Source organism: Volvox carteri (genome assembly GCF_000143455.1).
Source record: "Volvox carteri f. nagariensis unplaced genomic scaffold VOLCAscaffold_30, whole genome shotgun sequence".
NCBI classification, from domain to species: Eukaryota; Viridiplantae; Chlorophyta; class Chlorophyceae; order Chlamydomonadales; family Volvocaceae; genus Volvox; species Volvox carteri.
Genome location: NW_003307573.1, coordinates 403,128 through 424,587, shown reverse-complemented (window position 1 = coordinate 424,587; position 21,460 = coordinate 403,128). Strand labels below are relative to the sequence as shown.

Below are 21,460 nucleotides of genomic sequence, written 5' to 3'. Positions count from 1 at the left end.
CTAGAGCTGCAGTTTGCGAGTCTGCAGCAGTTTCAGCCCCACGGGCGCCACCGCCTGAAGCACCTGCAGCCGAGCGGGAAGGTAAGATGGAAGAAACGCCGATTCCTTGCCCCTTCTTACCATTTTCTGTTTGAGCTCTGAAATGACATAGGTGAAGCATAATACGCGTTTATTATGTTTATCATGGCAGCAAAGCGTGTTAAAACTGAGACAGCTTCCTCTTGGCCAGGAGGCTGAATATTGTCGGGCTCAGTAAGGTCAGGTGTCTGCCTATAACAAGGTCAGCTCAACGACAGCTCGAGCTAATTAATATTCACAAAGACGGATGGGGGGAGAGGGGCAAGGGGAACCAATACGGCATCACGTTAAGCAACGATCACAGGCAGGAGACGTTCTGGGGGCTGCCCCACTTTAGCTCATTACGGGTTGAAAGGGGGCTGACAAAGACGTGGGACAGCAACTCACTATTGCAGCTGATACCAAAGAACGTGCGATGATGACAGAAGTCAGTCATCTTCGTTGCTACAGGTATGAGCATCCGATGGCACCAGAAGCTCTTAACTAAGCCACGAGCACGAAATGCAGTGAATGGACGCCTCTAGGATACAGTGGAATGTGATTACAAAGCAGGTAAGTACATGTATTGGCACTCTACCTCCTGAAAAGCAAATAACCCACCAAGCTACCTGTGACGCGGAGTCCGCATCGGCGTACGACGGCCCTTCGTCCGGGGCTCCTCTGGAGCGCAACTCAGCAAAGCTACCCTCGCAGTGCTTGACTTCCTGCTTGGTATGAGTTGGTGGAGAGGAGGCGGACTTTGGCGTTATTGGAAAAACATGGTGATAATAGTGATAGTGCCGGGTGTGCGGCCCTGCGGGCGCAGCGGTTCCAACCGGACGTGTGCGGATCAAAGAGGCCGCGGCCGCCGAAGAAAGCGGCAATTTGCTGTGAGGTGATCCCGGTGGTTGTCGGCAACCACCGCCCACGGCCATCACGATCCATGTCCGCATGCCGCTGTCCGGCTAGCCGCTGCGTCCATGACGGAGATGGACAGGAACGCCCCCCTCGTCATGTAATGTAAAGAGGCAAAATGAGGGCCCCACAGACACTCGTGTGCGCACGGGTAGTGCTCAGTACCATGCTGCCAGTGAGCTGACAAAGGCCCATAGGGCATGCAGACATTCCCCCCCACCTGCAGCACTTCGAGCCGCTTCTCCGGCTTGTCATGTCTGCGAGAGGAAAGGCACAGGATGCAGGGGGGGGGCCAGCGCATCGCAGCAATACCCTCATTGACCGAGGTGGTATCCTAACGACGGCGATAAACTAACAAGGGAGACGGGACACCACATTACCCTGAAACCGCTGATAACCCACGTCCCTGCCGCCCACCCCCGGGGGCCCCCTATATCCATCTTTAGGGGGCCTACATCCACACGCACCTGCAGAACAGCCGTGTCTCCCTCAGCCGGACCATGGATCCATCCACACGCACCCACAGCCGCAGCAACACCAGCCAGCAGCGGGGCATCACACGCAGCTTCACCGTCAGGGAGCACACGCCGTTGTCGTCCAGGTCGGACTCGTACAGCGGCACCTGCATGGGCGCCGCAGACGGCCAAATATCCCCGCCCGGAACCTGACAGCCAGCCCCGCTTCAGGTCGTTGCGGAGGTCCCGAAAGCATTGCAGGCACATGTCGAACCTAGCCAGTGCAGATAGGAACCTATGCAGCCATGGATCGGAACCTAGGGGAGTTCGGTCGTCTGTGCGGCGTTTGGCTGCGGCATCACGGCTGCTGCAGACGATGTACTGGCGTCCAGTTCCCTATAAACCCTATCTATAGTTCCAGTCCCAGCCGCAGCTGTAGGATTGTCCCGGCGGCCGCGGCCAAATGGCTTGGGCGAGTCGACGCGGTCCTTGAGCGGAGTAGTCCACCGGCCGCTACGGAGGAAAGCGTGGAGGAGGACAGCTTACAGGAGTTGGCTACAGCAGGGTGACCTCACCTCGCCGTAGAACAGGATAGGATCTCGGTCCATGAGCAAGCCCCGGTCGATTTGGTCCGTAGTGGTTTGCCATAGGACGCAGACGCCTACGCCACCCGCGCTGTCAGCGACGCTGTCTGCCCCATTGCCCGACACATCCGGAGCTGTAGCAGTGGAATAGGAGGCATCTGCGACGGACGGTACAGCTGCAGCACTAGGAGTTGTTGCAGGTGCAGGGTCTTTACCCCGGGCTACAGTACTGGCGGCTCCGCAGACGAAGTCCGGGATGCCCCGCACGCCAGCGGGGTCGGCTGGTACTGCTGGCGAGAGGGCCGTTTCCTGATAACAGGCCCCCGATTGTGTAACTGTGCATGTGTAGGGCGTCGTGTATGTCCAGTCGTAGGTCAGTTGTACTGCCCTTTGTTGTTGAATCTCATGCTCACGGGCCTTGCGCCATTCCTGCATTAGCCAGGTGGCATCGTAAGGCAAACGGGGATAGACCGGCAAGCGGCGACGCTACTTGTTGGCGGCATTCCCCGGTGGCGGGCGATCTTCCCGAAAGTGTGTGGCAGAAGTGTGGGCTGCACCAGGCAAACAGTCACCGACAGCAAGAGGCTCCCCGCAGTGGAACCCATGATAGCCGCGGGAACCTGCGGCCGTGTCGCACTTCTTGGTCTACCAGCTATCCATGCTTCGACAGGGAAGGACAAGACTCTAGATAGGACCTACACTCAACCTATGGGAAGGGCCCAGACCAGTGGCAGCGTGGAGGGTACCAGTAGCAGCTTCTCACTGGCGGCCAGCTGGCGCCAGCATACTTGCCTCTGCCACACGGACTTGAAGAGGCGGCAAGTCCTCATGCTTCCACCCCTTGAGTGCATCCAGAGCGTTGAAGGATATGACCGTTCCGCTTGCTTCATGGACAAGTTCAACACGGTTCTGGGCGAAGACCATCTCCGGCAGCACCATGGCCGACAATATCCGCCTAGCGGGGAACCAGTCGGAAATGAAGAAATGACTTTGTGCTCATGTGGGCCATCTGATAGCGCTGCAGCTCTGGAGCACCTTCGACAGCTGCGCTCACCGGTATTCGTCCATATCTTTATCACCCATAATGGGACCAGTCACTGTCCGAATTGTCCATCCCGCGTTCCTAAAGGTCTCTTGCGCATTCGGCATAGTGCACTATAGTTCCTTAAGTTCCGAGGTTGTATAAAACGGAGGGTACTATACAATAGCGTTGCAGTGCTTTAACTTTATATTCTTCATTCGAAGCGATTATAACTGCCCAACATTGTCGTGCCTACTAACAATGAGAGTTAAATGTCTTACATTAACGACCTAACCGTCAACAAGGCGGATTTTAGTGTTTAGGGAGATTTTAATTGATTCATGATCACTTCCGCTGTAGGAACTGGACATATCATCAGCTTGTCTTCATAACTGCTTGGTTCGGCTTCCATTTACGAATGTAGTCCTATCGAATACCCCAAATCCAAGAGATTCTTAGTAGGTTGTGTTTGCTCATCTTTGTTCTACTCAGGAATGCTGCTAACGTTCCGTACGCATGGCCAGCTGTAGTCACACCACTCCAATTCCATAGCCTTATTTCCAGATCCAGAGGAAATACGATTCCAAAGCCCAGAATGAGACTCAAATGAATCGTAAGGGATCGTAATTCAAGCCAAAATCACAGTTACATGGTATCAGTCAAATCCACGTACGACGGTGCGTATGTGGACTGCCCAACTGTTAAAACAGCCGCACTCCTAGCCTACCACGTAACCCATGCAACACTCCACCTGGATCTGTCACCTACAGGCTGGATGTCAACAGCTAGACCGATCAACGCAAGAATTCTTGCATGTCAGAAGGTATGTGCACTACGTCCACCGGGAAACGAAGTCTTCAAGAACGATGGCGCCATTTCTAAACAAAACTGATGCCATTGTAGACATTTACCGCGGGCTGACGGTAATGTTCTCCTCCTTCTCGGTGAGGGTGCCAGCACGCAGCTCCTGCACACACAACACCGCAGGTTTCTGTAAGTACACGCAGACTACAACGCTTACGCACCCAAGCTCATAACTACAGATGCGATGGTTCAAACCCCAACCCCAAACCTGATAACCTCGGGAGATCAACCATCGACCTCATAATGGAAACATGTCCCCAAAACACAATTGGCCTTTCATAATGTCGAAGTCCCTTAGGTAAATAACCCAAAGAAACAAACCCACTGAACCCACAAATGAAGCCTATGTTTTCAGGCTCCACTGCATACCTGGACGGCAGCCAGCGGCCAGCCCGCACCCTGCCAGGCCAGGCGCACAGCCAGCGGCACATCAATGATGATCTCCTTATCAGTGGGCTTAGCGGCCGACCGGGCGGCGATCAGGTACTGACGGCCGACGTAGCCAATGTAACCGGCAACGTACAAGAAGCCGAAGGTGGGGATCTGCACAGGGGGAACCAACATCACCACACGAGAAGTCAGCACCTGGACTAACCAACATTACGAACCCAAAGTCGACACCCATAGTGACTTACGAAGACCTCGCCAGCATGGCCATACTTCAGTGCCAGGCCAGGGTCGGAAATCAGATGAGGAAGGCCATCGTTGCCGCACAGCAGACCGGCCTTCGCGTAGTTAGCGAACCGGTTCTTTGTGCGCTCAATGGTAGCCTTCAGAGCCAAAGCAGGAGCGCTGTCGGCCTCGTACTGCGCAGAAAAATAGTAGCTTCCTTTACATCACCATTGTAGCTTACAAGAGACGTACGTAGTTGCGATATCCACCTGCTTCAGACGCTTCTCAAGAGTCTTGATCTCCTTCTTCTCCAGCTTAGCGTAAGCCTTGCTCTCCGAGCAGGGGGTCAGGCCCGCGATGTCCGCAAGCGCAGCGGACGGCGAGGCAAGGCTCATCGCTGCAGCCAGGGTGGTGGCTGCCAGAACAGTGCCAACTTGAACAGCGGCATCGTTCTTCTGCGCCTGGCAGACAATGCGTACAGCCCGGCGCGGCGCAGCAACGCGCGCAGCGGGGGAGGCCTGCGGACGATTGCCAGTGTTAAACGTGAACCTATGGTCGTTCCCTAATCAACAAATCCTACCACAGCGGGAGTGCGCAGAGCAATGGCCATCTTGGAATGTGCGGGTTTGCTGGTCACGATGTCTGCAGCGAAACCTGGCCTTCTTGAGACAAAGGACGCGAGATCCCGTTCCCTCCCTGGAGATCCCTCCGAATGCCATTTTCTCCCAGGCCTCCCCGTATTCAACAACTGTATAAATTTTCACACTTATCATCCAATTTGTTAGCGCTCCTCGATACGTAGCGCTGTATGAATTTGTTGACGTCAAGCAAGGCTAATCGTGCAATGATCAGATTATTGAACATTTGATAATACTTTAATACATGTAAACACGAAGGCAGTTAACCTTGGTGCAGCTTGCATCTGGTTCCCAGGGGAGAAGCGTTGTGCATGTTTTCCCCTATAGGAGGCCACGTTGTCATAAGGTAATGGAAGCGCTCTCCTCTGCACCTATTGTCATAACAAGTTATCTTCATGGTATCTGTTCCACGCCGTGACGAGTCCGGTCCGCTTGGTCGATGCTGTTTGCGTCCACCTGACTCTTAGTAACGTTCATACAATGAAGGGTTTGAGACATAGTCCCGGACTGCAAGTTACCAATTGCTTGCACCTCAGAATACCAGGCGCATGAATGGGAACTGTTACTGTGTGAGGGACAGGGGTGGGCCAAAATTGGCAAGGTCACAGTTCGTTACACAGCCAGCTTTGTATCCCACATCCCGGGTCGTAGCCAAAACACGTGCACACCTTATGCAGCGTTGCTGTAATGCCTATTCTTTTGCGTTTGCTATCGAGAAGGCGACTGTGGAGTTTCGGTGCAAACTTGGAAGGGTGTGGGGTAGCTAGGGCTGGCCAAGGCTGGTAATCAGGATTGCAGCACGCTGAACTTTCTTGTTTCCACTGATACCATGCAGCTCACGGGAAGTGCCATAACCATTGGGGGGGCTGCGGAGTGAGGTCGAGACAAACTGTTATAAGGCGAACAAACCGTCGCTGCAACAGGATCTTCTGTGCAAACGCAACGGGAATGTAACGTTCGCTGCTGAGAAAGTATCCATAGATCTGACAGCTTTAATCTAGACCCTCATCCAATGTACCGGCAAACGATGAGGGGAACACGATTGATCCACCCAGCACTGACATACGGGGCTGTGGATGGAAGGATGTGATTACTACCTGCATGCGCTGCGATTCGTTGGCCCTATTTCCAGTAAAGCCGTTCTGTTTAAGGCGTCTCGGTGTCCTTAAGGAACATAGATAACCCTTACCCTCAGGCAATCCCGGGTGCCAACGAATTACTAAGGATGACAACGAAGCCACACTCCTATGGGAAAACACGTTTTGGTGAAGGACGTCACATGGATCTAACCGGATCCTTGGTGCTACCCGCATCTAAACACTGCTGAGGCATTGATATGCAGGGGCCCTGTGGGGTGACGGCATTCCTCTGCATTTGTCCAGTAGCACCAAGTCTGCACAGCCAGCGTCTAGCGGAATGCGACGTCCATTCCTTTGGGGTGTCATTATGAGAAAGGATTTTTTTTAGGAGACATGTACGCACGAGGTGGAGGCGACCATCGGAGAGCAAGGCCGGGTTGTGGAGGGAAGTTGTGCTCGCACTGCCTTGCGGGTCTGTTTATTGCTATTATGGGAGTTTTACGGCAGCCGGTGCAATAAACGGGGATTTGGGAACCCTTCAAAAGCCGGTTTGTACGGATAGGTCGCAAATACGGGCTACTAGGGGGACACGTTCATGCGGCCATATACAACATTCAATAATATCAAGCAGTAAGCCCGCAGTCATAGGCACAGTGTAGGTATGGGGCTGGAAAGATGGGGGGGGGCTGGGCATTTGGAGCGGACGCAAGACACCTGCAAACCGTGACGCGGTTCGGCAACGGTTGTGACGGTTTCGTAATCTTCGCCGTCCCCGTCTCACGGAAGCAGTGGTTGTGTACGTAGCTATGCATTTATATCACACGTCGCTCATTGTTACTTGCAATCCACGGCGTGTTCGGCACCACTCGACAGGTATGTGTTTTCCTGCTGGCAAATTTGGTTGTCGTACCGTAACTAGCGCGGCTCTGAACTGGGACTAGGACGCTTTTTCCATAGCTCCATATAGCATCTGTGACGATTTACAATGCTGAATTCGAAGGCTCTACCTGAACCACAGCAACGCCTACGAAGCTTGCGGCCTGTCCTTAAGCATGGGAGGTCAGTGTGCTTTAGGTTGTGTCTTTAAAATCGTATTCGCCGATTATAAAATCTAAAAGCAGTGTATTGAATATGTATACAGGTTGGTAACATGTCGGGCCGTCCAGCCGGCCGACAAGGCTGAGGTGCAAGAAGCACCAGGTGGCAATTTGGCCAAGAAGCAAAGCGGAAAGAAATTGGACCAGAAGGTGGCGCAAAGTGCCTCGTCTCCAGAGGAAATTCGCGACGTCCGATTGAAAAAGGTGCGGCTCGTCAACAGCCATTCCGGCATAGTCTCGTCATAATTCTATGTGTCGCCGATTTATCGAGCAAAACTATCCTAAATTTGGACAGGTTCAAGATCTTCGCGGGCTGGGTCAAGAACCATATGCATATGGGTTCGACCGCACGCATTTCACGAAAGACTTGCAGGTACGTGCTGAGGAAGGTGGCATGGATTTCGTAGCCTACTTACGTTTTTTGTACACGGATTACAATCTGACTTAAGCTATATAAGGAAGGGGCCTTGCGGTGATACCCAATCCAAAGCTACCTGCCAGGGACGCAGCATTCCCCACGTCTAAACGTCTTTCATCTACTAATGTAGCTCTCGCACTTAGCTCGCCCAGCACCAATTTTCCCAAGCTCCTCCTGCCCCTGATCCGAACTTCTGCAAACTATGCAATCCCCAGGACCTGTACGCCTCTCTACCCAATGGCGCTGAGGATGAGGCAGGCACGCTGGTGGCCGTGGCGGGGCGAGTGCTTGCCAAACGGGTGATGGGCAAATTGGCGTTCCTCAGCCTGCGGGATGACAAGGGACAGATTCAGGTGGGGACCATGCCCGCTTGCACAGCCGGTCAGCATGCGCCCTGGAGCCTAGGGTACCCGAAGGAGTTTATGAATTTGGGGATTGGGGGCCCTGTCCGAGGCTGCCGGTGCTCTCCTTTGTGGGAAGCGGGGACGCGATGACCCAGATCAGGACGTAGGGTTTTGTTGTTTTAGGGGCAGGAGAGAGGGAGTTACTCAGAGCTTGGGAAAATGGGTTATCATTTACTTCAGTTTCTACCTGGCCCCTGCTCTCGTATCGGCTAGAAGACATCAAAGGAATGGAGGTTAATGCGCAAGGATGGTAAATAAAGCTACTAGCTGCTATCTGCTGTACTATCTGCTCATTCCATTTTCCGTCCGGAGCAGCCAAACTAGGCAGTCGCCTTGGTGTGAATGACTGCTAATCGCTGAGGCCGCGTTTGCGTGGTGTGGGCCAACGTGGGTCGGCTCGGTGCCCACCCTTCCTTCCATACCACGGCCAGAACCCTCAGCAAAAAGCCCTCGCAGACTGGAGAGGCAACCCCACCAACCCCGGGACTGGAGAGGCAACCCCAACCCCACCAACCCCAACCCCGCAGGCATCCCGGTGCTTCTTCCGCCCTATCTACCCACCCCGGTCCCCAGACTGCACCCGGGGGCACCTATATCTGTGCAACCGCGCCGACCACAATTTCGTTTGGATTTAACTTATTTACCCGCGGCCCCGATTCTTTCCGCCACGCAGCTCTACGTGGATCGCACCCGGCTGGATGCTTCCCAGAACGAGGGCTTCAACACCGTCAAGGGGCTGGTGGATGTGGGCGACATAGTGGGCTGCTCCGGAACCGTGAAGCGCACGGAGAAAGGGGAGCTGTCTGTGGTGGCCACCGGCATGCAGGTGGGAGGGGCGTGTGTTGCTGTAGGGGGAGAGGAGTTTAAGATGAGGCCTGGGCTGGTGTCTGAGGGAGTGGGGCGGGACTGGAGCTGGAGCTGGGTGGTGCTACTGATTGCCACGTGGCCTGGGGGTTACGCACGCGAGCGCCGAGGGGATGGAGGAAATGAGGGTGCCGGAACAGGTATTGGGTACAGCCGTTTGGGAGCAATCCTGGTAATTTCCCTGGCTTTCCCTTCCTCTTCATGATATCAGGCTGACCACCCAACTAGCAGATGATGGTCTGCAGGCTCTTACAACGGGCGGTGGTCGGTGCCATTACGATTTGTTCCGTTGGGTCCGTTACCGGAATTGGAGATTCGCGCATTCACAGATCCGAATCTGTACTGTATCAGATTCCGTATATCATCGGCACTTTGTGCAAGTTAGGGCCCCATGCAACCTGAATGGTCCTGCCTTCTTGGAGACAACTTAAAACTAAGCACCAGCTAAGCACGAAGCCAACTTGGACCATGGGGCCCCTACACAACCACACATCCCTACGGCCATTCTCTGGGGCTGCTAGCGCCTTGGCTGCTTGTACAGGCACAGCTGCATTGTACTCCACTCCTATATCTTCCTTCCTTTCTCCCGCCCATCCTCCGCGGTAATCCGTCCCTTACCCGACCACCCCTCCCTTATGTATCTGGAGCTGGGAATGGAGGGGGGGGAAATTGGCGGCTGGCCTTTCGACTTCTGTGATTTGGGTTGCTTACGTCTTATGCCTTACCTGATGTTTACCTTAAAATCTGCCTCCCCATCCCCGACCAGGTGCTGACGAAGTCTTTGTTGCCCCTCCCGGACAAATGGCACGGACTGTCCGATGTGGAGAAGCGCTACCGCCAGAGGTACCTGGACCTCATCATGACGGCTGAGGTGGGTGAGGCCATAGAATGTGTTGGGCGGAGCCAAGAGGGATTCGGTTCATGGGATTTGGAGCGCGCGGACCTGCAAGCATACCCCTAAGACTTTACTGGGCCGATCCGTGGGTCGCTTTGTAGGCTCACATCCGCTCAGCTCCATCGGGCTGACGGGTGCTGAGCAGACCCGTGGGTCAGTCGGCCGGTCGGTGGCGGTACTTCAACGGCTACGCAGCCGGGGCGGTGTAGGGGCGGGGGCTGAGCCGTTCCGATGTGGCTCAGGGGGAGTTATGCGCGGCCCAAGCTCTCAGGGAGTCGTGAGAGGGGCATGGGAAAAGCTTGGCCGAACCCCAAGCCGCACAGTGCCCTTAACTTCGCCGCGTTAGAGGTTGTGTGCGAATCACCCGACCAGTCACATCTTCCACATGTACGCGCACGCGCAACAGCCTTAACCTGTCTCTTGAGGCGCCCTTTGGGCAGAGAACTGGGCCTATACGTCAGAGAGAGACACACACACACGCGCGCGCGTCACGCCTTCTTACAGGTTCGTGACACATTCCGAGCCCGCTCCCGCATCATCTCCACTTTGCGGCGGCAGCTGGAGGACCGGGGCTTCATTGAGGTAGGAACGTCGTGGCCGGCTAATGAAGGGGATTATCTAGAGCTTGCCTCCATGCAGTGCATGCCCACCTAGTACTTCGATGTCTGGCCGGCAGAATAGTTGTTATTTGGCTGGTCGACTGGCGGGGCAGGCAGGTTGGGTGTGTTTTACAAAAGGCATCTTTGCAGACGAAGCAGCCCCCAGGGGAACCTCTGTGTTACGAAATCTGACGTTGAAAGGGGGGCCAAGGACCGGGGGAAGGGTTGTCGCTTAGGCACGCTTAGGCACGCTTCGGGGCTCAGCCGCTCAGCAATCCGCGGGATGTCCGGTGGGTACCTCCTCATGCCCCACATGCAACCTACCCTGCACCATCCCAAAGCCCTATCCACAGCTATTCCATCCTAATCCACAGCTGTTGCATACTCATTTTCCTTTTCCTCCACCATACCCCAAGCCCAATCGCATTTCTTAAACGTCAACCCTGCTCATGATGTAGTCTTCCTAAACCCTAAACCCCTTCGAACTTGCAAAATACTTGACCACCTGTAATTTGCCTGGGACATCAAGATTAATGATTGCATTTTTGCACGCTTTCATTTTATTCCCTCCAACTTCTGTTGCAGGTTGAGACGCCCGTGTTGGAGTCAGTTGCTGGCGGTGCGGACGCGAGGCCCTTCCGCACCTTCCACAACTCCCTGGGCCGGGACCTGACACTGCGCATCGCCACGGAGCTGCACCTGAAAAGGATGGTAGTAGGCGGATTCGAACGGGTGTTCGAGCTGGGCCGCGTGTTCCGCAACGAGGGTGAGACAGTCATGGTAGCGACGGGACGGCCCCACAAGGTGCCACACAGGAATACATGCAAAAAGTAAAGGGTCACCTGTCGCGGGTTCCCAGAGGAGACCGCCCTGAGGGGGGGAAATCATGTGCAAGGAAATCAGAAAGTGAACTGCCGGCGTCTAAAGTTCGAAATACCGGATTCCTAAGCGATGAAATCATCGACCCATGGCTCTGGAAGTAAAGCCCCATTGCGTTACCGACACTTTGCTGTAGTGCAGACAAGCTGTAGCTACTGAAAGGATGAGGAGCCGTAGGTACGGAAAGTACTGAAAGGATGTAGTCGCTAGTAGTCCGGCTAACTTGATGACCTTTACTACTACGCTGCCTCCTAAGCCACCCTTTTCCGTTCTCCTCCAGGGCTCTCCAGCCGCCATAACCCCGAGTTTACATCAGTCGAGATTTACCAGGTTTGTGCGGATGATGGAGGGGAGACGTTGGCGTTGGCCGGGTTGCCATGTTTTCCTTTATTGAACCCTACTCCCCTGCCACTCTATTGGTCCCCTCTTGACTGGCCCCCGCCTCTTGAATGCGCCTCGCAGCCTTCCGATAATTATCCCTCCCCCCATTGCTCCTCTCTCGTCCCAAGCTTTTAGCTAGTTAGGCCTTTTGTCGCCGCATGGATGGGGGGGGGGAAGACCCTCCACCGCCCATTCCCCTTCCCGCCACACTCACACGTACCGTCCACCACATCCCGGAGCAAGGAACCGAGTCTCGTGTTGTTATTAAAGGCTGCAAAACTATAGATACGGTCCGAAACGATTGGCCCTCCGGCGCATCCTTATTTTATTCGCCAGCGCACGTAACTGTCTCAATCCCCAACACCTGCAGACAACGGTTTTGCAATTTTGCATGTCATTCCACCTGCCGCATCCGCGCGGGGCCCCTCAGGCATATGCCGACTACAATGACATGATGAACCTGACTGAGGAGCTGATCCGGGTGTGTGCAATGGAGGTCCGGGGCTCGGCACAGGTGGGGGTGGGGTGGGGTGGTAAGGGGGGGGAGGGGCACGTGGTATGAATGAGAGTCGGGGTGACCTGGCGCACAGGCGGGCGCCACTTGTGCGTGTGTGGGGCACGATGCGAGTGAGCGGTCTCAGCCGCCTTGCTGCGCTTTCCCAGAGGTATGGCGGCGAGATTAGGACAGCACGGGGCCCGCTAAATGCACCAGTGAGTAAATGAATGAGCATATTGTGCTGTGCTGTGTCTGTGTCTGTCCAAAAGCTGCGGACCTGGTGGGACAGTGGGAGGGTTTGGCAACTGGGGCGCCCAGTTCCTCTTCCACGTTGTACTTCACAATCAAACAACTGCCTAATCCCATCTGTATTCCCCGTCCCAATATCTCAAAATGCTTTCCCTGCTTCTTCCTGTTGCCGTTCGCTGCGCTCTGTACGCGGTGCGCTGCACTCAGGTGTCATATCAGGGCGTGGCTATTGATTTCTCCCAGCCTTTCCGCCGCGTCACCATGGCGGATCTGGTTCGTGAGGCGTGCGGGCTCGACTTTGAAGCCGCGATGGCGGCCGCTCGTCAGGTGGGCAGCGCCGAGGCGGCTGCAGCGGTACTTGAGGAGACCCGCGCAGCGGCAGAGGCGGCGTTGCTGGTACGTACCGTTTAACCCGTCTTGTCTATCCGTCTGTCTCTCTGCCTATCCGTCTGTCTGTGTGTATGTGTGTTTGTCTGTCGTCTGCCCATGCTGATGGGGGCTGGCTCCTTGTTGGGTGGTGTACGACCAACTTCCTGATGTGGAAGCACTTTTGAGCGCCACTGTCGCTGCCACTGGGTTCCCGTCAGCATGGTCATTATCTTCCCCGTTCCGCCTCCTTATTCGCACACCTGCACTCCTGGTGCTCAGCTGTCCTGTCGGTAACCCTGTACAGGCAATTTCTTTCCTAGTACGTTATCGGCAGGGCCGTTTGCGTCTGCCTGGATCATGTCGGGAAAATGGCCGGCAGTGTTTTTTCCTAACCTTCCAATCCTGCGGCTCCTGCCCGACTATTCGCGCCTTGGTCTTTTATCCCGTTCCTTCGTGATCGGATATGCTGGGCCGCCCGTTATCCGCGACCCGCACTCTCGGGCCCTGCAGGCGCACCCCGACAGGGAGGTCCGCAAGTCCCTGACTAAGGTGCGAGTGGGGCAGACATGCCCCATGTACTGCGTGTTCTTGCAGCACGGCTATGCCCTATGCGTGCGTGAGTTTGTGTGGGTGTGGGTGCGTGTGTCTGTGTTGGCATGACACAGGAAGGCTCTTTCACACCTCTTGTTTCAATCCAGAACGCGCGCCACCTTGTTGGCTATCGCTTGTCTTGTCTGGCTTTCATCATACTGCACATGGCACCATTTTTCAATTAGCATTTCCTTCTCTCGCATTTCCCTCTCTCGCATTTCCTTCTCGCTTTTCCATCTCATTCAAACCAACCAAGCCAAACCGAACTCTTCCACCCGAATCCTCCCCTCCGTATGCTCGTCGCCCTCTTCCCCGCAGGTCCGCTCCGCGCCCTCCCTCGGCCACTTGCTTAATGAGATGTTTGAGGCGGTGGGCGAGGCGGGTTTGGTGCAGCCCACCTTCGTGCTGGAGCACCCGGTGGAGATTTCCCCGCTGGCCAAGCCACACAGATCCAAACCGGGGGTCACGGAGAGGTTTGAGCTCTTCATCTACGGTGCGAGCTAGGTGGAGCTCACCGCGGGCGGCAGGATTGGGGTTAGGAGGCGCGTGAGGGCGCCAGGGCGTGGATGAAAGCAAAATGCCGGGGGAATCAACAAATTGGTTTGGGGGGCCCAGGGGGCATAAGACCTTTTCAAATCGGGGTGGCTTGGCAAGCATCAGGTCCGTACTCCGGTACTCGCACCAGGAGGGAGGACCAAACACTCACGGGAGGGAGGAAGGGGCGGGGGAGAAAAGGATTGGGCTGACTTCATGGGCTCTTTTCCTTCCTGACGGTGCGTTGTGATTGTTGTCTTTCGGATGGATGTGCCATCACGGTATATCCGTGCCGTCACGATGTGTCCCGTGCAGCCTCGTGCATTATGAACCTGTCCTTCCTCTTCCCCTCTTCCCTTCATTCCCCTTCCACTGATTTCCTCCGTTTTCCTTTCCCCTCCTCTAAACTCCGTCAGTTGGTGCTCTGGACGCCGGTAATCGCCTCTTTTGACGTTCGCATATAACCCCTTAATACTCCTCCCGCCGTCCTCCCTCCACAGGTCGCGAGCACGCCAACGCCTTCTCCGAGCTGACTGACCCGGTGGACCAGCGGGCCAGGTTCGAGGCCCAGGTGGCAAGACACAACGCTGCATTTCAGGAGCGGCAAAAGGTGCAGAGGCTGGGCGAGAGAGGCGACGGCGGAAGTAGAGGAGGCTCTCTCCTTAGGACTCCTGCAGTTTCGGGCTTTGGACGCCGGCGGTTCATTTCTAATTTCCTGGCACATGATTTCCTCCCCCCCCCGTTAAGACACCAAACGCGATTGGGAGAAAGCTCCGAGCCTGGTTGTTTGGGGGCGGAAATGGATGAAACCATATAACGAAATAGTTATCTGACTATCGACTACGCGTGTCGGAGTAAACTGAAAATTTCGAATTGCCAGGGACTGTGCGCGTCCCTGCCATTTTCTTATTACTGTAATCCTTCTCGCTCCCCGCCGCAACTCGTGCTTTGCGTTGTGGTACGCAAAGCACAAGACGCCCAGTAAACCCTTAGACCCTATCGTCAACGCGAACCTATCCCTGCCCTTCCCACCTTTCCCGTTTTCACCGTTCTCTGCGTGTGGTTCCCCAGCACTGCAACCTTCTGAACACATCCCTGCACACGATACCCCTTACCTCACAGTCCGTACCTCTCAACCCTCCCCCGCTGCACGCAGGCCAAGCTTGAGGCCCAGGCTGCAGGGCAGGAGGCGCCCCCGGGGGCGGACGACGACGAATATGAGGTAGGTGGATGGGTGGGTGAAGGGGGCATGTGGACATAGTGGGCATGCTCTGGTGAGTTTTAAGGGCGCCGGGGAATTCAAACAGCTGGGTTACAGGATATCAAGGTGGGGTTTGGGATAGGGTGTTTTAGGGGTATAGGGGGCGATCCGGGATCTTGACCGGGTCGTTGCTGTCCCCTTCCTCCGCGTTGGCTAACTGGTCGGGGGGTTGTTGGCAGCCCAACCCTGGGCGAAGGGGGTCCAGGGTGCAGGCCACAGGGGGAGTTATGGTCCATGTCGGTTCGGACTGTGGTCTGGGCAAATTACTGATCAGCACTGGGAAGCGAGCGCGTCAGGAAACCCTACGGGTGCCGTGAAACCCCTGTCTTTTCGCGAATGCGTGCATGCGCCCTGGTTAGCCCCCCCCTCGACAGTTAAGATTTTGGTGAAAGAGGAACACCGTCACCCCATTGGCACCGTCGCCGTTGCATCAGGTGGCTCTGGACACGGATTTCATCGCGGCACTCGAGTACGGCATGCCGCCGACTGGAGGCCTTGGCATCGGAGTGGACCGGCTGGTAATGCTGCTCACGGACAGTCCGTCCATTCGCGATGTTATCGCCTTCCCCACCATGAGCTGAATGGCTACAACAGCTAAGCTAACAGGGTAGAGTACAGCTCAACTCAGCCCAGCGCGGAGGCCAGCCGAGCCCGAGCCCGAGCCTGAGCTGGACTTGATTAAGCTGGAACACGTTGGGTTAGTAGTTGGGTTGATCCACCTGGACTCGTGTCCTCCGGCGCGGATTCTAGCGCGTATTTAAAATATCAAGGCGGATTAGGGCCTTGGGAAGGAGAAGCCTGTGAAAGAGGGGCCCTGTTCGCAGTCATTTATTGGGCATGACAGTGACCTACGTTGCTTGGGGGCCTACGTTACTTTTGGTGTTTGCGTTGCTTTTGGTACTGTAGCTTTTGGCATTTGATTTCTGGTAACAGGGACGCGTATGAGGCGGTTTATGAAGGTAGTGGGGAGAGATGCACGGTCTCGCAGACACCCACAGCGCAGGCGGGCGAAACATATAGCGTGGAGCGTGTGATCCTTGTCGTGTTGTGTGGTGTACGGAGGCGCCAGGGGGGTTGACGGAGGGTTTGGGTTTCCTGAATGAGGTCGGATGACTGGGCACGGAGTGGATGTTCGTATTGACTTCCGTGATGGTACCTACAGTTCCGTCGTTCTTGCAATCCCATGTGCAGTGCGGTGGAGGGATTTGTGTATCGTGCATCATGACAGGGGTTGAAGGGCGACACAAGGGAGGGAGGCCGTCGTTCCGTGGCGTCAGTAGTGCTAGAGGGTGCAGGTGCGGGTGCTGGGTGCAGGCAAAAAATTATCAAGAACGTGATTAGCGAGTTTGGGTCATGCGCGGGTGGGAGCAGAGAGACGTCAGACCCTGGGCGTCCTTGATCATCCCATATGGTGTAAGAAGCGCGCCGAGGTTGCCACGTGGGCAGGCGTGCTTTGTGAGTTTTCAGTGGTCCATAATCGCGGCCCGCGGTAGTTCCTCCTGACGGCTTTGGCTGTGTACGCCATCTCTGGGTACCTGCTTTATCGATGGGCGTGGCTTGCTGTGTAGCAATTAGTAAGCAAGCACTGCGCATCAACTTGGTGTGCAACTGATGAAGACGCTCGATCCAATGCGTCAGCTCAATACGATAGCCACCACACGCCGGGTTGCCTATAACCTTCATGCATGCCGTTACAAAGCCATGAACCTCTCGCAGGAGGCGCTGCAGGAGAGGACCCGCAGCTTCACCCAGCGATCCAAATGTCGGTCCAAATGCCAACACATGTGGCATTCCTCATTGGACACACCTGCATAGTAGCCAGGTCCTCCCCTCAATGAAAACCGCGTTGGTGTTTCGTTCGGGGAACCGAAATTCTCTCTTTGTTGTGTATATCCCAGGCCAGGCCATGGGAGTCCAGCTGGGCCACCTCATATTGAATGGACACCCCGCCTAAAGCTCATGTCATGGAACCTTTCCACTTGATGTGAAGCCCTTAGGCGGGATGCAATATGGTTGGTATGCAGTGGAGGTCGGTGACGGGAATGCAGACAGCGGGATGTTTTCCACTGGAAAGATGCGGTTAGTCGATGACCAAGGGATACCCAGGAATGTGAAAAATTGACCCTTATTGAATCCCTCTGAGCCCTTCGGGTATGCCTCCGAGTGTGGTTGCACGAAATGCAATACACATGCCCTTCAACTGGCTGTCACCAGCCTGTATACTTTGTGGGCTGAGGAGGGGGCGGAGGCCTGCCTCCTTCTTCACTTGGGCAGCAGTGGTGAGTTGTTGACGGAAGGGATGCGTGAGACCGGGGCACGACGAATGGGTGTTGGACCCAGCTGGATGAATCCCTCAGTTAATACAGCACATCTGAAACAGTACGTACGTGAATGGCAAGAACGTAGCCCAAACCAGAAGGTCTGCCAAGGTCAATAAAAGAAATTATTGAAATACTGTGCACAGTCCTATGAATCGCGCAAGGGTCTCAGTCAACTGTCCATGCTTGCCAACAGCAGCCAAGATCTAGACTATGTATCATACCGCAGTGTTGGGGGTTACTCCTCGTTGTCATGATGCCCGTTGATAAGAGTTGCTTTCGACACAGCAACTATGTAAGCAAACATAAGTGCAAACACAGTCGTACACAAGCAGAGAATGTACAAGGTGATAACAATATGCCAGTAACCTGAAACCACTGCATCTGATAACAGGGACGACAATCAGACTATAGCCGGCTTGGAGAACCTGTTATGACCGTACGGTTCTGGAGCGCCCTGGAGCACCCTGGGAGTGAGCTAGAGAGCCCAGGCCATCCCTTTCCTCTCTCTTTCAGCGACGGGATAAGCCAGTTGCGTCTGCGACACTGCTTTCCGAGTCGCAAACATGGCTTCCTACAAGCCCAAGAGCGTAAAGGATGTGCCGGCGGAGGATTTCATTAAGCACTACGCCGCGCATTTGAAGGCCAATGATAAGGTGAGATTTAAGTTGATAGGCATGGAAGGATAGGAAATCAGGCGCCCTGTGAGCTTAGCGGAGCAACCTACTAGCACGGCGGCTTTCCACACGTAAAGGGGGAAAATTAGACGCCATCTGCCAGCGTCGGTTGGAGAGCTTCACTATTCAAATTCCTTCAGCATTGGAGCGAATTGTGGAGCCCTTTTGCGTAGCGCCGGCGCCAAGTCCAGTTGCAGCTGCAGCAGCAAATTTTTGGAGCTGCTGCAAAGCTTATAAATGGCTTAAAAGGGATGTTTATAACTTTGTAACCAGCAGTGCAATAAGCTTTGGCGCTGCGCGGTGGACCATGGCAACGGCGGCGTTTTCACTTACCCTTGGGCGTATGATCATGAATACCACAAGCTTCCTGCATGTTTTCATTAGGTCATTTGAGGAATGGGGTTGAGCGTGGTCACTGGCACGCCTGAGAATCGGCCACCACTAGGTCTCCCCCAACCAATTTTTTTGTGCTCACAGATTCAGCTTCCCAGCTGGGTGGACGTTGTGAAGACGGGTTGCTTCAAGGAGCTGGCCCCATATGACCCCGACTGGTACTACGTGCGCGCCGGTAGGTTTATGCTTCGGGAGTTATCAATGCTCCCCTACCCCCCACTTGCAGCCTAGGCACACCTGTGTCGTCCACTTGAACATGATTGCTTTGTACGCGTCTACAGCTGAGGATGCTATCACAGCCTAAGGCTATGCAAGACGAAGAACAGATGTCAACTCAACTTGATTACTACCCCGACCCCCTGTTTCTGAAAACCTGTGTTTATCCACAGCGTCCGTGGCCCGCAAGCTATACATCCGCCAGGGCATGGGTGTTGGCCTGTTCCGCATTCAGTACGGTGGCCGTAACAAGCGCCGCGGCTCCAAGCCCGAGTTCCAGTCGAAGGCGTCGGGTAAGCTTAAATCGATTGGGCGGACAGGAACGTATCTTGTAGTATCAGGTGTGGATACTGCAGGGCATGTGCGTTGCAGGGTATGCCATCCTCCGGGCAGCCCCCGTTAAAGCTCTGCAGACTTTAGGGACGATACCAACCCAATGATGCCTAGGTTTGTGCCTCAGGGGAAACATTGTAGCTTGCTGCCTCAAGGTCTGAACAGTAATAGCATCCTGCAACGCGGCAGCTTTGTGGTGTTTACAGAACGGCATACCAGCGGAATGGAAGTGCACTGCCTGTGAATGCATCAGTAGGGTTGGAAGGGCTGGACTAGGCAACAAGGCGGCGGCATTCTTTTCGAAGAGTAGATTGTCTATGGGGGATCAGTGGATGGTTAGTCGTACCCATATTGCTGTCGGCATAAAAGCGATCATGTTTTATGTGTACGCTTGTTCGTACATCTCCGCCTGAAGTGCCTCTCCCAATGCCCTCGCTTGTACCATCTGTCAGGCGGCGTCGTGCGCCACATCCTGAAGCAGCTGGAGGAGTGCGGTCTGGTGGAGAAGGCGCCGGAGAAGGGCCGCCGCCTCACCTCCAACGGTCAGCGCGACATGGACCAGATTGCCGGCCGCATCGCCGTCAACCTGCAGTCGTTCTACTAAGCGCGTTTGCTCGTGGCGCGCCTCCTTGTGTGCCTACCTAGCCGTTTCGGAAGTGCACTCGGGCCAGCAGCACAGTCAGCAGAAGCAGAACCTGCCAGGCGGGTGCGAATGAGAGCCCCCGCCGGCTACGGGTGGCAGTCGAGCGTCGTATTGCTCGCATTCTTCATCGTCGCAAAAGGATCTTTCGTGCGACGGCAAGGGGTGTGTTCGGATGCGAGGGCGGCGCACGAGCTCGGAAGCGGCCCTACTGCAGCAACTCGCGCCTGGCAGCAGCTACCGTTGTGGGATCTGCATGTCGCCCTGGGTTCCATGGCGAGCGTCGGCACCAAGGGATGCCGAAGAAGCCCTGTCTCGGGAGGGGTTGGGTAGACGGACAGCATTAAGGGGAGGCGGCCGCTTGGTGATCTTGCATCATTGGTGTCACCGTGTTCTCGTCCGAAATCCCGTTTTCGTGCTTGCTCTTTTGGCCCGGGGTGGTGATCGTCTTCTTTCGGCGGCAGGAGTGGTCCAAATGCGAGGGAAGCCTACTGCGCCTGTTCGCGATGCCTCTGGCTGTAACAAGAGGGAAAGTTTTCATTCGTCTGTCCGCATTAATTGAATATCAACCACCTCTGTCCAACCTTTGGGTGTCGAAAACCCTAAAGTCCTCGGCGGGGGACCTCTATCTAGTGCGTTTACCTACGAGGACGATTTCTACAGCAGTTTTAGCCGCTATCATTGCCTCAGCTACAGGGCGCGAGGAGGGATTGTCGCCTCGTTCCATCAGGAGCAAAGAAGCGATAGGAAATAGGCTCAATGACCACCGGGGTGTCTTAAGGAATTTTATATAGCAGGGTCGCTATGCACCATTTTAAATGGAGTAACAAAAAGGGGTGCCTGCGAAGAATGCGGCAGGCTCAGCTTATCTTGTCTTTTGTACCCTTCAGCCGAAGCCTGCAAGCAGTTTCGGTAAACGCGCTATCCGTCCATTAGGGTCGCACACCATCCTTTTTTAATCCCGCTTTCCAGGGAAGTCAACCGCCAACCTCCACGTTTCCTGCGAGAGTACATTCAAGATGTTCGCTTCTGATTTTGATCCCGCACACGAACCGAGACGCTTACAGCGCGGCTGCGCCAGTGCAACACCTTCTGCCACGATGCTGTCGGTTCAGTCGCAGTCGGCTTTACGGGCGCTGTAGGTATGGTTTGCAGATGTACATGTTCTGGGACGCAAAACTGTTCAGGTCCAAACACTAAGATTAGGCCCGTGGGTTTCTGTAACGCCAGTTTTCCTCGATCTTGCTTCAAATTGTGACAGCACATGCTGCTGCGGAGTCGGCCAGAGTGGCATCCACCAGACCGTTCCCCATCAAGGATGGCTGGCTGCACATGTGCATACAAAACGTAGTGTGCAATTCCCAGCTGTGACCCATAATAAGCCTTTCAGGATAATAATTTAGCATTATAATAACGCACTTAGGCTTGCTGATGGAGCATCCCCTGACCCCGCAGGTTAATCGAACGGAGTTGACGCCGCATAGTGGTGAGGATGCAGGATAACGTAATGAAGATCCGTGCCGGGCGCAGCCGCAGTACTAAGTTGGTAAGTATGCGTATTGCAGCCGTAGCAGATGTGATAGTTGCGTGAACGGCAAAGCCACAAATCCGGTTATAGGGA

General features: G+C 55.0%; 4 protein-coding genes across 4 annotated transcripts; 2 read left to right on the top strand and 2 right to left on the bottom strand.

The window, feature by feature from the left end:
* VOLCADRAFT_93190 (uncharacterized protein) lies at positions 1 to 3,160 on the bottom strand (the record flags this gene model as incomplete). Its single annotated transcript, XM_002952455.1, has 10 exons — positions 1 to 63; positions 687 to 871; positions 987 to 1,029; positions 1,193 to 1,229; positions 1,440 to 1,594; positions 2,003 to 2,346; positions 2,425 to 2,440; positions 2,502 to 2,562; positions 2,775 to 2,966; positions 3,066 to 3,160. 10 exons carry the CDS (start codon positions 3,158 to 3,160, stop codon positions 1 to 3), a joined length of 1,191 nt encoding a protein of 396 aa, XP_002952501.1.
* Positions 3,161 to 3,682: 522 nt separating this feature from the next.
* On the bottom strand, positions 3,683 to 5,146 carry psaF (chloroplast precursor). The gene is made up of 5 exons (XM_002952454.1): positions 5,089 to 5,146; positions 4,778 to 5,026; positions 4,532 to 4,702; positions 4,268 to 4,439; positions 3,683 to 4,000 (listed from the first exon to the last, which is right to left on the bottom strand). The coding sequence occupies exons 1-5, from the start codon at positions 5,116 to 5,118 to the stop codon at positions 3,849 to 3,851; spliced, it is 774 nt and encodes a 257-aa protein (XP_002952500.1). The 5' UTR covers positions 5,119 to 5,146; the 3' UTR covers positions 3,683 to 3,848.
* Positions 5,147 to 7,490: 2,344 nt separating this feature from the next.
* On the top strand, positions 7,491 to 15,843 carry VOLCADRAFT_62618 (uncharacterized protein; the record flags this gene model as incomplete). The annotated part of the gene is made up of 13 exons (XM_002952525.1): positions 7,491 to 7,526; positions 7,618 to 7,695; positions 7,956 to 8,093; positions 8,818 to 8,970; positions 9,775 to 9,879; positions 10,408 to 10,485; positions 11,088 to 11,268; positions 11,662 to 11,711; positions 12,193 to 12,276; positions 12,715 to 12,861; positions 13,786 to 13,960; positions 14,502 to 14,611; positions 15,697 to 15,843. Coding segments are annotated over 13 exons (1,482 nt in total), but the record flags the coding sequence as incomplete, so codon positions are not given.
* Positions 15,844 to 18,091: 2,248 nt separating this feature from the next.
* rps19 (component of cytosolic 80S ribosome and 40S small subunit) lies at positions 18,092 to 20,407 on the top strand. The gene is made up of 4 exons (XM_002952524.1): positions 18,092 to 18,236; positions 18,735 to 18,825; positions 19,040 to 19,159; positions 19,652 to 20,407. The coding sequence occupies exons 1-4, from the start codon at positions 18,147 to 18,149 to the stop codon at positions 19,801 to 19,803; spliced, it is 453 nt and encodes a 150-aa protein (XP_002952570.1). The 5' UTR covers positions 18,092 to 18,146; the 3' UTR covers positions 19,804 to 20,407.
* Positions 20,408 to 21,460: the final 1,053 nt, after the last annotated feature.